Here is a 16,599-nt window from a genome sequence, read left to right on the forward strand (position 1 = left end):
GCTGAATTTATGATACTGATGATGCTGAATTTGCTTGCCTAGCCTCTTCTATGAATCCCGTATATATTCAGGCTTATGTATTAAGCTGCCTACTTGGTATCTCAGCTTGGATGTCTTAACACATGCAAAGCTAACACAACCACAGCTGAACCCTTGTGTCCCCGACCGTCCCTCAGACTCCATCTCAGTAAAGGTCACCATCATCTTCCCAGATTTTCAGTCGAGAAACTTGGAAAAAATCCTTGATTTCTCCTTTTCACTTACCTATCACATTCAAACCTTTAACATGTCTTGGGAATACTCCCCCCACACACACCTCTTTCTTTACTGTAGAAAGCTTTACTGTAGAAATTTCTGTGGAGTGAAAAATGGAATAGAAATGTGTATGATATGTTCAGTCTTTATCATCTGTGTATAAAATATGAAATTGAGGTCATGCAAGGGCAGATAAGCAGAAATATGACCAAGATTTCAAACAAATGGAAGATAATTACGAGGGAAGTTAGTTATAATTACGAGTGATAATAATGTAGAAAACATAAGAAAAAATAGTTAAGTTTCTGTTACATAAACTGGAGAAGTGTGAGATGGCAGAGTAGCAAAGAGTCTTTGCACAACACAGAGGGTGTGTTGGCATAAAAAGAAAGTGAAGGTGGTGCTGCCATTAGCTTAAAAAAACATCCTGAGAGATAGAACTCATTTGGGATCACAAAGGACACATTTGGGATACAGAGAATTTAACGGACAGAAACTCAAAGCCAAAAGAAATACCTGAGAATGCCAGAATAGTCAGATGCTAAATGATAAATTTCAAAGGCAGAAAATAGCATTGAAGACCTGCTATAAGCTAGTGCAGCTTTAAAGCTCAAGTGAGAGTAGTTCACATTATGAAACCATTTTATGGGTCACAAATGTTTTCTGTCATGCAAGGCTAATAGTTACAGAGTAATGCAGGTGTTCCTAAGAAATGAGAGATCTTTGCCCTTAATGAATTACATTTAACAGATAGGTTAATGGGCTGTAAAAAAAAAAAAAAAGTATGTATTAATACACATAGAGAGAGACACACACACATGCAAGTCTATATGGGAAGAGAGTCTCTTAAAGTGGTATAATTGGGTATAATTCCAAGTTAGATTTTAGTGGGTTGGACAGAGTCTGAGTTAAGCTGGGGAAGATAAAGAGGCTATTGGAAAGCATACAGAATACATGTCATTGAATGCAAACTGCGAATATCAAGTACAGTTTCTGGACTGAGACTCAGTATAGGAATCAGGCAAGAGGGGATAGTTCTGTACAGTAAGGAAAGCTGAGGGTTTGAATTGTGTGTAACTCCTGTATAATGTTGCTGTTGGAGAATCCTAGAAGCCCAGGCATGCCTTGTAAAGTGGGCTGCACACTTATCCTGAGTGCATTTTCGTAGAAGGTGACATAGTCTCCAAAAGCTTTTAATAAACATGTTCTGAAGCACTTCATCTATCGTAACTTAAAGAGGTGAGAATCCAGTGAAACATGGTGGTTTTAAAACCTCAAAATATATTTATTTTAATAGCTGAATTATACTGAATACAAAGAACTTTGACTGTGGAGAGCTGAACAGTACATTCAGTTTAATTGGCACTGGCGATGTGACCTCTTTTTTTTTTTTTTCTTCCAAAGAACAACATATACATACCACAGCTAATGTCTGGTTCAGAGTAGTGGCTTGAATTCCCTTTTGTTTGGGAAAGTGACCAGGTTTGGGAGCAAGTATTTTAATTTTAGATATGGGCATTCAGAAGAAATTAACAGGAATATGACTTTTTGATCATTGTAAAAGATAGTAGGATATATCAGTTTCAAAGATAACTACCACTTAAAATTGATTTATAATTGAAGAAGGTAATTTTTAAAGTAATATGCAACTTGAAGAAGGCTTTGTCCTAACACATTGTTTAAAAGCAGTAACAGTGCAGTCAATTCTGAAAGTTGTATTCCAATATTCTTTACAATGGAATGTAGGGTTTGTCTTCTGTTTTAGTAGGTGTTGTATATTTTATTGTAAGAAAAACAATAACAAGCTCGATTTCCAACCATTTTCTAAGATTCATGTTTTTGAATCTTCTTCAAAACTACCTTGAAGCAATACAACATAATTTAAACTGTCAGCAAAAATAACTGATATGTGCTTTGTGACTACTAACAGGAAATAGATCATTTATTTCATTAAATATGTAATTACTAACCAAATCAGTATTTCTGTTTGTCCTGAAAACTGAACTATTGAGGGTACCTTATCTTTTTCCTCAGGAAGACACTCTGTTAACATATCTATAATTTTGGCCACTTTGTAAAAAAAGATTTAAAATACTTTGTTACTTGAAAATACCAAGAAAATATATTAAATTTTTTGAGAGTTTCCCTCCTTTTTCTTCTTTTTCAAAAGATGCATTGCCATTTGCTCCCTCGGGGTCTGGATATGCGAAGAACTGGCACAGTGTACAAACCATCCACAGCTGAAAGAGGCCGTCAATGTGATAGGTGTCACTTTGAAGGTATTACCAATTCATGATGTATATTCGACAGTAAACTGTATCCCAGGTAGTCATCCAGTTCTAGTTTGAATTAGCCCCATCGTTATTTGTCTGTACATGAGAGATTTTGAATCAAAAATTATTTTTCTGAGAGCCATGTTGAACGTTCTGTGAGGTTCCCAAGAGAGACCACTGGTGGCTGCACCCTGGCCATCCATCCCTGAGTGTTCCTGGACCAAGCCCTGCAGCTGAACAGGCTTCCTCTGCTAGCTGGCCACTTCCTATAGCAAGCAAAACAACTGTCCTTTGTGGGTAATAGTGACAGGAAGGTGGGATTTCATCCCTGGCCTCTTCAGTAGGACTGGGAGAGACCTGACAGCTCCTGGTTAACAGTCCTGAGTGCTCACTGTCTGACTGGGTCTTGGCACTTTAAGGATGGCTTTCTTCCTTTGCTTTGTTAATGAAAGGAAGAGTTGCCATTCACTAGGTGGTCACACGGAGCTGGATCATGGTAGAGTCTCCAAAACCTTCACAATAGCAGCTCTGCAAGGTGGATAGTATAATCCTGATGTCACATCAGAGGAAAGCAAGGCCCAGAGGAATCAGGTCATGAGCTCACAGCCATGCAGGTATGAGTGATGGCACCAAGAGCAGATCTGTTTGCCACGAAACACAAAACCTTTATACATACTGTTAGGCCACTTTGTAAACCAGAGCTCAAATTCTTCCAGGTTCTTTTCAGGCTTCTGCTTAAAAACGATGGTAATAATTAGCATTGTTATCATTACACCCCCTGAACCAGTGAATGCCCAGTCCCTACCAGTCACTGTGCTGGGATTTTGTGGAAGTTCTCAGCTGTGGGACAGTTGTCGCATTTTACAGTGGACGAACTGAGGGGCAGGAGAGCTAAGGAGCTCATGCCTGGCCGAACCAAAGTTCAAACCCTGAACTGTTCGTCTGATACCAGAGTCCAGGCTCAGGCCTGCCCTTCTTTACTGCCTGATGTGTGCTGCTATAATAGTCATCACCATTGTAGCTGACAACTGGGACAGTCATCACCAGGCCGTTGACAGCCCCTGTGTCACCTTTTGTGCTTCAGCCCACAGGATAACCAGCCGGGGCATCCCCTGCCCATGGCTTGGCATCCAGCTCTCTGGTCTAGCCCCTGCCTGCTTGTGCAGTCTGATTTTGTGTCAGCCCTCCTCACCTACCCCTCTTTCTGGCCAAGCTGTCACCCAGCCCTGCTGTTCTCTCTGCCTCCATACCTGGGTGTACTGGTTCTGTCATGAGAGCTGGACAAACACTTGCTGCTGATCCCTGTGGTGAGGAATGGAAAATTGATTGAACCAGGATCAATTAGGAGTGCTCCCTCTGGCCTGAGCGGGGCACTGACCTTTGTTGTTGCTTTTAATCCTTAGAACCACCCCATGAGGTAAAGTGTTACGGCCACCTCTGCTTCATAGATGTGGAAAATGAGCTGACTGGGGAGTAAAGAGTTGGCCAGGGTCAAACCCAGGACACCCTGGCCCCTTGTCTGGACTTTTGCACAATTGCAGAAGCTGCGGTGAAATATTCATATGTAACTATTAAAGTGAAAAAAAAGTTGGCAATTGTATTTCTGTGCAGAGTCTAATTTTTTTCAAATATCCTCTTTCCTCAATTCTAAGATCTGTTTTTCAAATATTGAATGTAGTGCGGCCTCCCCATCCCTCCCCCTTTCCTGGAAAAGCTGTCAATAGCTCAGTGGTGTCCGAGAATGATGGAGATATGTAGATACAGTGATATAGCTATCCTTCTTCTACCCTATATGGTTCTATGTAGTACAGAAGGGAAATGGAAATTGATAACAAAAGTAGAAGGATATGAGGGCTTACATTTTGTCATTGCAGGTCTCCACATTTTCAAAAATGTCTTTACTTTTCTGTAATGATGAGGACAAACATAAGGCACCAGAGAAAGAATGCATGGAGCCCAGACTCTGCCGTAGGCATCCCAGCACAGTGCAGGGACTGTCTGGGTGGAAGCCCTGCCCCTGTAGGTGCTCTGGCACTCCCCATTTTAGAAATAAGAGAGAAGGCAACTAAAGAAGGCCAAGAAACTCACTCCAGTTTGAATTGTGAAGAGATCAGAGGGCTAAGATCAGCCAAATCAGCCTCCCTTTAACTGTTAGGAATAGCAGAGGGAAACTCACCCTGGGACAGCTCCCTGCCTGCCTCCCTCTGATGTCTGTGTTCCTGTGCCAGTTGGTACTTTTACTGAAGGAGGTGGCACATAAATCTCAGAGAACTAAGGGCCTAGCAGGGAGAACATTGCCACAAGGAACAGCTCTAGAAGAGGGGCCTCAGGGAGGCTCAGGGCCTGCTAGGTGGAGGCCCAGCCCCCGAAGCACAGGGAGCATGAGCCCTGCAAGGGCTTCCTGCCTTATGGTTTCCACATTGCTCTGGGCACCACTCTGCTCTGACCCTGCCCTTCAGGAACACTTGACAAGACTGACCTGGGTGTTCCATCTGTTGTGGGAAGGCATGGTCAGAGAAGGCTGGGAAATGCTCCCCAGGGGTATCAATGAAAACCAGCTTGTAGCTCAGCAGTAAATGAGAGCAGTGCACCACATAGGCACCTGCAGATTTCCACCCAGCTAGTTGTGTCTGGTGGGGTATTCCTGTGGGCAGCATGGGTGGCAGGTGAGTGTTCTAAGCCTGAGCTGTAGTTACTTAGGTATCCCATCCAAGATGTTGGCCAAGGTCACTAGCATGTCACCTTGCTCTGGCTCAGGTGAGCTGCCAGTCTTGCCTCCCAAGCCCAGCCTGAGCCCCTACCCTCAGCCTCACGTGTTGCTCCTTCTTTTACCCCATCTTAGGAGACATCATTAACTGTCACCTCCTCCTTAACCCAGCACCGTCTTTGGTCATAGAGTCCTGCTGCCCTAGGGCCATCCCTCACCTAGGCTGGCTCCCTCTGCTAATAACTGAGCCTCTGACTGTCCTCCAACCCCATAGCCCTAGTTTGGCCCTCACAGATCTGTCCTCCATACTGCCACCAGAGGAATCTGTCAGCACAAGCCCTGACCAAGTCACCCACAAACTAGAGTACTAAGCATGGCTTCAGGGCCATACACAAACAGGTCCCTGCCTATTCCCAAGATTGTCAGTCTTTCAGAGTAGGGACAATATCTGCCCTGTTCATCTTGTGCCCTGTGCTTTGCTCTTCTTTTTTGGCTCAAACAACATGGAATGTATTGGTTCATATAGCTGGAAAATACATGGGTATGGAAGAGTTTGAGTCTGGTTGATCCAGGAGGTGAACAGCATCAACACTGACCTAACTGTCTGAGTCTTCTGCTCTGTAGTCCACAGAGAAGGCTTCCTTTTAGGGTGGGATGCCCACAGAGTTGGAGGATGTCTGCCAGTAGGAGTCAGAGTCCTGTGTGTCCTTGTTCATGTTCAGCAGGACTTCCTTCACAGCATTCTAGTAAGTGGTACTGAGACGCATTAGCCAAAGTTTCTCGCTCATCCTTTTGCCAGTGACTGAGGCTGGGAATAAAATCTTTTGATTAATTTCAGCCAGTTAGGGCAGATTCCTGGAGCTGGGAGAGAGGACTTACACCTGGAAAAAGATCTACTATTAGTTAAGGAGAGAGAGGGAAATTGACACTGGCCAAGCAACTATACATGTTGACTTTAGAGAGCGTCCAGAAGCAGAAGATCCTCTGTAGTGGGAGGAGGTGGCCTATGAGTGCAGAAATGAATAGTGAGAAGGAGGTAGGCAGTGTCTGGGGAAGGGGCACTCCAGGCAGAAGGAGCACCAGGTACCAAGGCCCTGAGGTGCACATGAACTGGTATACATTTGAAGAGCAAGATGTTGGTACATGGAGCAGAGTATGCTGTTGGAGCAGCAGGGGAGCTGTGGCCTTAGTACTTGTCAGTTTAGCTGAGCCTGGACAGTGTTTCCCAGAATCTTTTCCCCGTATGGTTTTTGGAGGGAGTGGGTCTATTGCTTTTTTTTTTTTTAAATTTGAGTATAGCTGACACATAATGTGATGTTAGTCACAAAGTGATTCAACAACCTGTGAGTTCTGCCATGCCCACCACAAGTGTAGCTACCATGTGTCACCATCAGTGCTGGCACATTGTCCTTGTTTCATGAGTATGTGCGGAGTGAATGATTAATTCCCTGCCCCAGCCCACAGCATTCACGTGTGACTAATACCACTCCACTTGCAGCCCTCCAGCCTAGCCTTGCTTGCCGCAGGGCCCTGCTGCCCACTGCCTACATGGAGACACTCTTTCTCTGCCTCCTTCCAGGCTAGGCTCAGCTCTCCTGCGCCCCACCCCCCCCACAGCCCGTCCTCTTTGCAGTCTGCCCCCTCTCTCACACCTTACCCCTCTCTGCCCAGAGGCTTATTGTCTGGTCTATCATAGCTCTCATTTCCTCATCGTCCTCTTGTGTGCTTCCATCTTCTAGATGTAAGAACCATGCCAGCCTTCTGCTTCCACCCCATGACTTGACCACTGTGATGCAACAGAAACACACCCAGTGCCTACTCATGTTCTTCACTCCCTCGGGTCCATCTTCACCTCAGACTCAGAAAAGGGCAATCAAGAAGTGTTTATCCTATTGAATTCAAATGAATCCCCTTTGCCCTAAGTTCTTCCTTGTCCTGTGCATTTACACTGAGATATTAAATGTCGACTTTTCTGTGTCTGTGTGGTGCTGAAGTCAATTAGGATGTGCTTCTTGGGACTTGGAACTCCCGGCAAGGAAACAACTAAGCTACGTATCCAGAGCTTTCCCAAAGCCACATATCCAGAGATTCCCCAAAATCAGTGACAAATCTTTCTTCTGTAGATAATGAGGTATGGCTAGCAGAGTAGTCCCAGGTTCTGGCCAGGGAGAGAGGCACAGGGTGCCTTCATCTGTTTCATCCACCCCAGCCAGCAGACACCATCCCTCCCCCACTGACATGCCATCTCACAAGAAATGAGAGCATCTAGAGGACATTGGACACACTCCAGACTCTGAAAACATACTCAAAGTAATTGAATACACCAGAGCTTATGAATTATGTTCTTGGAGTCGTCAAAGTTTCACATTTCTTAGTGTATTACATGTGGACATTCAGTTTAATTTTAGAAGACAGAAAGTCACTTGCTCAGTCCCTGTTTTTCCAGGTGTAAAATGAAGATCACGTCTACCTTGCAGAGCTGCTAGTGAGGATTTATCAATGCAGAAATGAGGAAAATTCTTGTAAAAGGTCCAGCACATAGGGAATACTCAGTAATGGACTGCATTTTAGTTTCCTCTAGTTGTCAAAAATATAATTTATGCAATCTGCATGAGGCATCTGAATTATGGCTTTAATTTTCCTATGACTGAACAACAGCTACTTGTTTCTGCAGAACATTAAGTAAGTTAATACAGCTAGTCTGGACAAGAAGCAGTTACAGGATGATGATCATACACAAACTATCTGGTACCAGGACACATTTTTCAAAAATTGAATACCAGACAAGAAAACGTATCCCTAAACATCGCTAGAGAGAAATGTCTCTTCTTTTCTTCCTAAGGACAAATGTACTTGTTAAATTCAATCCTTTCGTTTGGGGTTTTGTTTCCTTTTATAGTTTTCTAACAAAATCGTGGCTCAGGTGGCCTGTGATGTTCTTCAGTTGCTGGTTTCCTACTGGGAAAAGCTTCAGATGTTTGAAACCTCTCTGCCTCGGAAAATTGCAGAAGTAAGTCTTTTCCTGTAATGCTAAAACATAAGCATTTCCCTCTCACTTTATTCGATATTTAATGAATTACAGATACTCAAATAATTGTTAGAGAACTGTCTATTACATTGCCATACGACTCTTTCGTTTTAAGATTAAATTGCACTGGCTCTTCTCAGCTGTGGTTTCAGGCACTACGTAAAGAAGCCACCAGTGTTCAGGGCAGAGTCTCACACTTGGGGAGTTTGAAAAGCAGACACGACCACAACAAAGAGACCTTTTGTAGATTGGGCTTCATTCATCGAGAGTAATTTGGATGGTGCCAACAAGGAGTAGGCAGCTGGTTATGATGCCCTCCGTGCAGGGGCGGGGTGCGGGGGGGAGGGCAGGGGGACTGTTGTGTGAAACAGGAGTCTTTTCCAGACTGAAGCCCTAGACCACGCTTTCTGCCATAGCGTGATTTCCCAGCTTTAATGAGATTACTACTCTAATACCCGCGGGTGGGGGTTGGGGGATAGTTGCTGGGAGAAAAGTACAGAAGGAGCAGAAAGAATCGTCCCCATGATGATATCCTGGAGGCCGGTTATATCTGAGGGTGCTTGCCTATACAGAAGAGGTACCCTCACCTCTGTAAGTGCCTGCATATGAGGCACATCCATTCCTGCCAGTTTTGCACTTGATACTACACTTGATCTTAGCCAAAAGGCCGAGAAGCGATTCCCTGCCAGTTTTGAAAGCTGCCCTTTCTGAAACATGCCCTGTTCTTTACACATACAGTGGTAACTCTTCAAGGAAATTTGACTTATCTCTGTGTGGTATTACAGGGAGAGAATAAGTGATACTGATTTATTTTCTCTCAGCCCTAGGTAGATTTCACCAGTGAGATCACTTTGTTCTCTCAGGGAGACTTTAGGTGACCTAGAGTGGAACGGAGCTCTGGACATAGGAATATCAAATGCTGCAAGTTGTAAAATTGTGTTCTAGGGCAACTATGTACAGTTGACCCTTGAACAACATGGGTTTGAGCTGCATAAGTCAATTTGTATGTGGATTTTTTTGGATAAATACAGTAGAGGACTGTAAATATATTTTCTGTATGATTTTCTTAACATTTTCTTTTCACTAGCTTACTTTATTGTAAGTCTACAGCATAGAATATATATAACATACAAAATACGTGTTGATCATCCATTTATGTTACTAATGAGACTTCTAGCCTGTAGTCAGCGAATAGTAGTTAAATTTGGGGGAAGTAAAAATTTATAAAGGGATTTTTACTGTGCCCAGCGAGGGGGTGGTCAGCACCCCTATACCCGGATTGTTCAAAGATCACTTACAGTTTATCATCAGAAGAGAAATACCTTTGAGAATACAAGGGGTGCTTTTATACGAGGACAAGAGATAGACACATGAATGGTTTATAAGAAAATCAAGTGGTAGTATTTTCATAGTTATTTTTGAAAATATTTTTTACTTTCATTGTGTAACGTGTGGAGACTGATGATAGGACTTGTGTGACCACAGAGAGAAATGTCCCTTCCTCTGGGGCCCCCATTTCAGCACCAATAGGGTCGAGTGGAGACTAAGTGTGGGTCTGTCACTTTCTCCTGATTTTCAGGACCACAGGGACTAAACTGGCTCTCTGCTTTTTAATCACCTTCTCTAGCAAGTTGGTACCAAGCTGGGTTTAGTGCAAGGCCATTTTGGGACTCTTATCATATAGTTTCCCAAACTATTGCTATGGTCTCTTTCATTGGGGATTTGTCTTTTATGCAGATCCTTGTGGCCACAATTGCTTTCCTTTTACCAAGTGCAGAGTACTCCTCAGTGGAGACAGATAAAAAGGTAGGTGGCACATCAGCTAAGTTTTTTCCAGAGGTTGGATTTTTTTCTTTTTTAATATAAGACAAAATTATAAATAATGTTCTATGTAGGGATATCCTTTGTAGTTTTCTTCTGTATTGGTCCTAATGGTCTCCTCTGTGAAAACTTTATTTATTCATTCATTTCTTGTACATTTGTGTGTCCACTGAATAATTATTATTGTGTAGCAACTGTTGTTTGCTATTACATGTAGCAAAGTTAAATTTGAAGGATTGCAATATATGTTACTGGGCCTGTTTCCTCTTCCAGTTTATTGTGTCCTTGCTACTCTGCCTCTTGGACTGGTGCATGGCATTGCCGGTGAGCACCCTCCTCCACCCAGTGTCCACAGCGGCCCTGGAAGAGCAGCACTCGTCCAGAGCCCCTTTGCTGGATTATATCTATAGGGTGAGTCTCTATTTGGGCCTCAGGGACATAGAGTATAGACTTAAGCAGCAGAGAATTACCAAAATATGTTCTATACATTTACTTATTTGTGCCCTTTTGAAAAGCATATTCGGGGGCTGAAACATTTTAAAAGAAAAGAATAATTTAAGTAGTGAAAACAGCAGACATTCTTGTAGAGAAGCAATGGTTACTCAGTGAAAGAAGCTTGCATTTTCACATGACTTCCATCTTACAACAACTGCGGTTTGACCAGAAACCACTGCTCCCGCCCCCCCCCCCCCGCCAATTTTCATGTAACATGGTCTATCTGTACTTAATTTTAAAAAGAACTGTTTATGTTGTAGGAATATTTACAGCTGTAGTTTGACAAAATCTACTTATCAAATGAAGAAGAAGTATAAAGGACTCAGTACTCTCTTTGCTTTAAAAGATCTTAAGAAATAAATTTTTTTAAGTTTTTTTATTTATTTGAGAGAAAGACAGAGATAGTGAGAGAGGGCACAAGCAGGGAGGAGAGGAAGAAGCAGGTTCCCCCACTGAGCAGGGAACTCCACTCAGGGTTCCCATCCCAGGACCCTGAGATCATGACCTGAGCTGACACTTACCCAACTAAACCACCAAGACACCCCGAGTCTTGAGAAATAAATTAAGGAAATACATCACATCAAAGTATTTAGCCTCGTCATTTTTATAGTACTTAAAATATTTGAATTTCACCCCCTACTGATGCCTAGGTTTGGTGTTTGCTCTGGATCCTTTATATTATCCTTCTGTATTGGTTTTACATTCCCTCCTGTGAAAGCCTTATTTATGAATTTAGCATTTGTGTATCCATTGAATAATTACTACTAGGTAGAGACAATTCTGCTTATTTTTTTAGTAACAAACCTTTATTAATTTATAATCTTTACTTTTATAAAGGTTATAAATAATTTATAATTTATATTTACATATGCCAATATATTTATATATGCCAAATATAATTTATATTTATAACATATAACCTTTATTTTTTTTTAAAGATTTTATTTATTTGTGAAAAAGTGAGCGAGAGAGCACAAGCAGGGGGAACAGCAGAGGCAGAGGGAGAAGCAGGCTCCCCACTGAGTAGGAACCCTAATGTGGGGCTTGATCCCAGGACCCTGAGATCATGACTTGAGCTGAAGGCAGATGCTTAACTGACTAAGCCACCCAGGCGCCCTTTAAAAAAAAAACCTTTAGGGGCGCCTGGGTGGCTCAGTGAATTAAGCCGCTGCCTTCGGCTCAGGTCATGATCTCAGGGTCCTGGGATCGAGCCCCGCATCGGGCTCTCTGCTCTGCAAGGAGCCTGCTTCCTCCTCTCTCTCTGCCTGCCTCTCTGCCTACTTGTGATCTCTCTCTCTGTTAAATAAATGAATAAAAAATCTTTAAAATAAATAAATAAATAAATAAAAAACCTTTAAAAAAAATATTCCAAGTCATTAACTTATTACTCTGTTACTTTTTTTAAAATGTATTAAACACAAGGGAAAAAGACACTTAACATGGTTGAAATTCTACTAAAAACTATTGTGTATTTTTAAATTGTTTCTTTAGTGGTCAAAACTTTTAATAACTCCATTAGGATTCATTAGATACTTCTGTCATGTTTGTGGCTCGACCAAATAAAGTAGCCACAGTCACTTAATTTATCTCTTTTCTAGTATTTTTTTTTTGTTTAAAGATTTCTCTTAAAATTGTTTTACCAATAAAAAAGTCACCTTCTCGTTAACACAATTCACAAATTTACTGAATAATAATATTGTATTTTTAAAGGAAACTTTTTATTGAAGTATAATATGAATCCAGAAAACTGTATCAGTCGTAAGCTCTGCTTGATGGATTTTCACAAAGTGGTTACATCTGTGAAACCAGATCCCAACTGCAGAAACTAAATAGTCTTGGTATCCCAGAAATCCCCATCATGCCTCCCTACTAGTCACTATCTCCATACACACACCTGGGGTAACTGCTAGCCTAACAGTGTAGATTTTTTTGTACTTTGTATGGCTGGAATTATGCAGTATGTGCTTCTGTGTCTGACGTCCTTGACTCAGCATTATTTTTTTCTGAGGGATTCATTTATATTGTTGTGAATAGTTGTAGGTATTTCACTCACTGCTGTTTGGTAATACACAATGAGAGTATGCCATGATTTATGTATCTGTCCTACTGTTGATGCATATTTGGGTAGTAGAGCTTTGGACTGTAAGAAGTTCTGTGAACATTCTGGTGGGTCACAGCAGGACTTAGCTGTGTGCTCCCACCTAGAATGGCAAAATAAGCACTTTTTAACTTTCACTTTCCTTTCATCTTGAGAATATATTTATTGGCATTGTTGTAAAAGGAGCAGAATAAACTTGCAAATAGCAAGAAGATGTTTTAGAATGGAAGGGATTCTATGTCTTCAAGTATTACCAAGCCTATCAAGTATTACCTGCCTCCTAAGTGCTGTTGTGGTTTGGCAGGTTGTCAGGGACATGGGGTTAGTCACATCCATGGCACATATTCCTTTCTGTTTCTCACAGGTTCTGCACTGCTGTGTTTGTGGCTCGAGCACATACACCCAGCAGAGTCACTACACACTGACCCTGGCTGACCTGTCCTCCCCAGATTACGATCCTTTCCTGCCACTGGCAAATGTGAAGAATTCGGAGCCAGTCCAATATCATTCTTCAGCAGATTTGGGAAACCTGCTCACAGTTGAAGAGGGTGAGATTCTTCAGAATAATAATTCTCATGGGTGGGAAAAGGAAAGATTTAGCCTTTGCCCATGCTTGCTACGTTATTTTAAAAAATTAACTTGTTTCTGCTTCTAGACTCCTCTGTGATAGTAAGCTCTGCCTGCCTTCTTTTTTTCTGTTTCTTCACCTCCTCTCTCTTTTCCTATCTTAGTTGAATTTTGTATTGAGGACCTATATGTTTCAGACCTATGAGACCTGTAGAAAAAGGCTCATTTTCTACCCCAGAGGAACTTTACATGTAACTAGAGAGACAGGATTAATGCCGGTCTCATTCATGTACCAGTAGCACTGTGGCGGGTTCCTGTGAGGAAGGACCTAAGCCTAATCCTTAGAAGGATGGGCAGACTTTGAAAGGATCTCCTGGAGGGTTGCAGACTAGGAGAGCATTGTAGAGAGGTAGGGATTTGCATGCCACAGTTTGAGGATCACTCTGCTGATGGCAGGGGGTCTATTTTAGAATATGTGGGTATTGTCAGGATTAGGAACTGCTGTATGATCTCCTCAACCACCTTCTTCCTGAAAGGACAAAAGCCTATCTCTGGGCTTTGAGATGTGAGTCCAAAGGTAGGTATATCACCTGTGAAATATTCGCAAAATGCATAAACTCTGAATATTGATGAATCATATCAAATATGCCATGTCATATCAAAATACCAATCAAAATTTCCTGATTATGATACTGTACTATAGCTATGCTATAGAAGATATTGCCAGGGGAATGAAGGGTATTTGGGATCTCTCTGTGTTATTTCTTATAAGTGCATGTGAATCTTCAATTGTCTCAAAGTTAAAAGTTAAAAAAAAATGTGGGTGTGGAGTTTTAGATCATCCATGAAAATGTTATGGACTTTGCAAGTTAAAACCTAGGTTCAAGGATGGAACCTTAGGGGGGAAAACACTGTAAAGAAAAAGGGATGAGATAATGTCACCAGGAAAGCAAGGTCAGGAAAATAGAAAAAGAACCCAGAAAGAGTCAGTTCTGAAAAGTTGAGGGAAGAAAGGGGATAAGGAGCCAAGAAAAGTAAACAGTGCTAGGTGCTTCAAAACCATCAGAGAGGGTGAAGCCAAAACAGGAGCTTTTTTATTTCCCAGCTAAGCATTTGGTGGTGAGTTTTGCTGAATACTTTAGGCATGGCAGTTAGTCTATAGCCAGATAGCCTGAGCAAGTGTTTTGGGGTTGACTATTCGGACCCCCAAGACATTCTTGTAGGGCCTGTGGTGGAGAAAGGAAGGACAGTAGCCAGGTGATGGCACAGAGTCCAGGGCTATGCTTGCAAGACTGCAGAATCTGGAGTATGGTTTAGGCCAAGAGGAAGGGGACAGGCAAGGTGACAATGAAGAAGATAGGAGTGGGGGCACCATTCAGGGGCAAAGGCTCTGGAATTGTCCAGTCCTGATTTTACAGATGAACAACTGAGGTGAAGGGATTTTCCCAAAGGTACATAAGTCAGAAGTAAGGGAGGTGAAATTTGAATTGAAGATATAATGACCAGGTTTCTGAAATATCACAGTATTTACTCTGAGATTTTTCCACAGAGTAGACTAAAGACTTTTAGTCATGCTGGTGGATGGTACCTGGCACATTTTCATATTGTCATCTCAGTTGACTTCCATTTGCTTGATCATTCAGTTGTCTTTTTCTGGACTTCCGCTCTTCTTTCAAAGTCCACTATTTAGAGGTGGCTCTGTTGTTAAGTGTCTGTCTTCAGCTCAGGTCATGATCCCAGGGTCCTGTCAAATAAATAAATAAAATCTTTAAAATAAATAAATAAAGTATCCTGATTCTTCCCCCCATGATTATAAATTCAAGCCATATCTTTAAAAAATAATCAGAATGATCCTTGATCCATTTCTTTTGTTGGTTCCTACCATGCAGTTTGTGTCCTAGAAGGAAGGTAACTTACTTTTTCTGAAACTCATTAATTTAGACTCATCCCACATGGCTTTCCCTGAAAGAAGTTGACCACATATTGGAGACTGATAAGTTAGTGGAAAATGAAAAACCTGAAAATGCACATTTAAATTTTGGGACCACCTTGCTTTCAATGTACAACACTCTTCGACTTTATTTCCCAGAAAACCTCAGACCTTGTGCAAGCTGCTTGTCCTAACATAGTTCTGTGGTACTAAAAGTAACTGTTTGAACTTCAGTAGCAAAGGAGTTTTAAAATTCACTAACACTTTAACTAGATAAAAAAGCAAAAGCAGCTTTAAAACATATTGGCATGCACAGACACTCTTGTTGAGTGGGTACACCCTTTTAAGAATGAGAGGAAATTAAAGATGATAGCTGAAGTATTTTAGGTTAAACAAAAATGTGCTTGTATTTGAGTTTTTTTTTCATTCAGTGTCATAATTTATCATTCATAACCAAACTGTTTTTTCTCATGTTTCTGGGAAGTAATATTGTATTTTTATCTATTATATTCAAGTGACTCTTTCATTCACTACTATGTACTATTTGATATAAATACTACTTTCAAATAGTTGCAAGCAAGAGACACATTCAGTTGCCTCCAGCTGAGGTGCCTGCTGGCCCAGCTCAAGGAAAAGCCACTGATGGTAAACACAGGTGCTTAAATTTCTCATCATTAATACCTAATTGCTTTAAAAAGATGGAAAGAGGGGAGCTTTAAAAACTGAAATTTAAAAGACAAAACTAAAATTACTGCCTTTCTGTTTCATCTCTAAATTTAGCGAAATAAGATAAATATTTAGATTATATTTTTTCATGGTTTGTGTAAGTTATGAGATTGTTTTCTCATGAATGGAGTCTAGTTTTCTCTTTATTTTTCAGGGAACCACAGGCAGTAGATGCAGCTGAAGTCTGTCAGGAAAAAACAATTTTTACTTCACAAATACTCCCTTTCCTTACTTTTCAATACCAAAAATATTTGGAGTTCTTATTGGGTGTGTCACGGTTTATGGCTTGATTAGTGTGACTCCAAATTTCCCACTGTAGAATTCAAACACATTCCTTAAAATCCAAATTGGTATGTATCTCAGATTGAAAGCACAACCTATGCAAGCTAAAGCAGAGGAAAGTTGCTTTTCCAGTTATAATTGTCTACATTGGGCTTTACCAAATTGGACCTTTGTCCTCAGTTCCATAGCCTGCTCTGTAGAGTTATCACCATGCACTGTCGTACACCATAGTCTCCTGAACCCCCAGCTGGCCGTGTCTTTGTTGTTTGAGGCATTAACATTTCTGACAGAGCGCATATTCATATGGAATGATAAGCATGAATAAAAAGCATCTGTAACTTTTGAAAAAGTTAATATGGACACAAAAGCAAAGGCATTCATAACTGTGATTTCAGGGGAATTAGTTGAGGTGTTTAA

General features: G+C 41.4%; 1 protein-coding gene and 1 pseudogene across 3 annotated transcripts in view; one reads left to right on the plus strand and one right to left on the minus strand.

Annotated features, from left to right (window-relative positions):
* RALGAPA2 (Ral GTPase activating protein catalytic subunit alpha 2) overlaps positions 1-16,599 on the plus strand; it is a 321,503-nt gene that overhangs the window by 185,166 nt on the left and 119,738 nt on the right. For all 3 annotated transcript variants that reach the window (XM_045981825.1, XM_045981826.1, XM_045981827.1), the window contains 5 exons: positions 2,426-2,534; positions 8,135-8,245; positions 10,001-10,069; positions 10,358-10,495; positions 13,042-13,225. In XM_045981825.1, the coding sequence (XP_045837781.1) occupies positions 2,426-2,534; positions 8,135-8,245; positions 10,001-10,069; positions 10,358-10,495; positions 13,042-13,225 (611 nt within the window). The remainder of the gene's footprint in view (positions 1-2,425; positions 2,535-8,134; positions 8,246-10,000; positions 10,070-10,357; positions 10,496-13,041; positions 13,226-16,599) is intronic.
* Positions 8,836-8,942, minus strand: LOC123927372 (annotated as a pseudogene).

The sequence above is a fragment of the Meles meles genome, chromosome 16 (genome assembly GCF_922984935.1).
Source record: "Meles meles chromosome 16, mMelMel3.1 paternal haplotype, whole genome shotgun sequence".
Taxonomy (NCBI): domain Eukaryota; kingdom Metazoa; phylum Chordata; class Mammalia; order Carnivora; family Mustelidae; genus Meles; species Meles meles.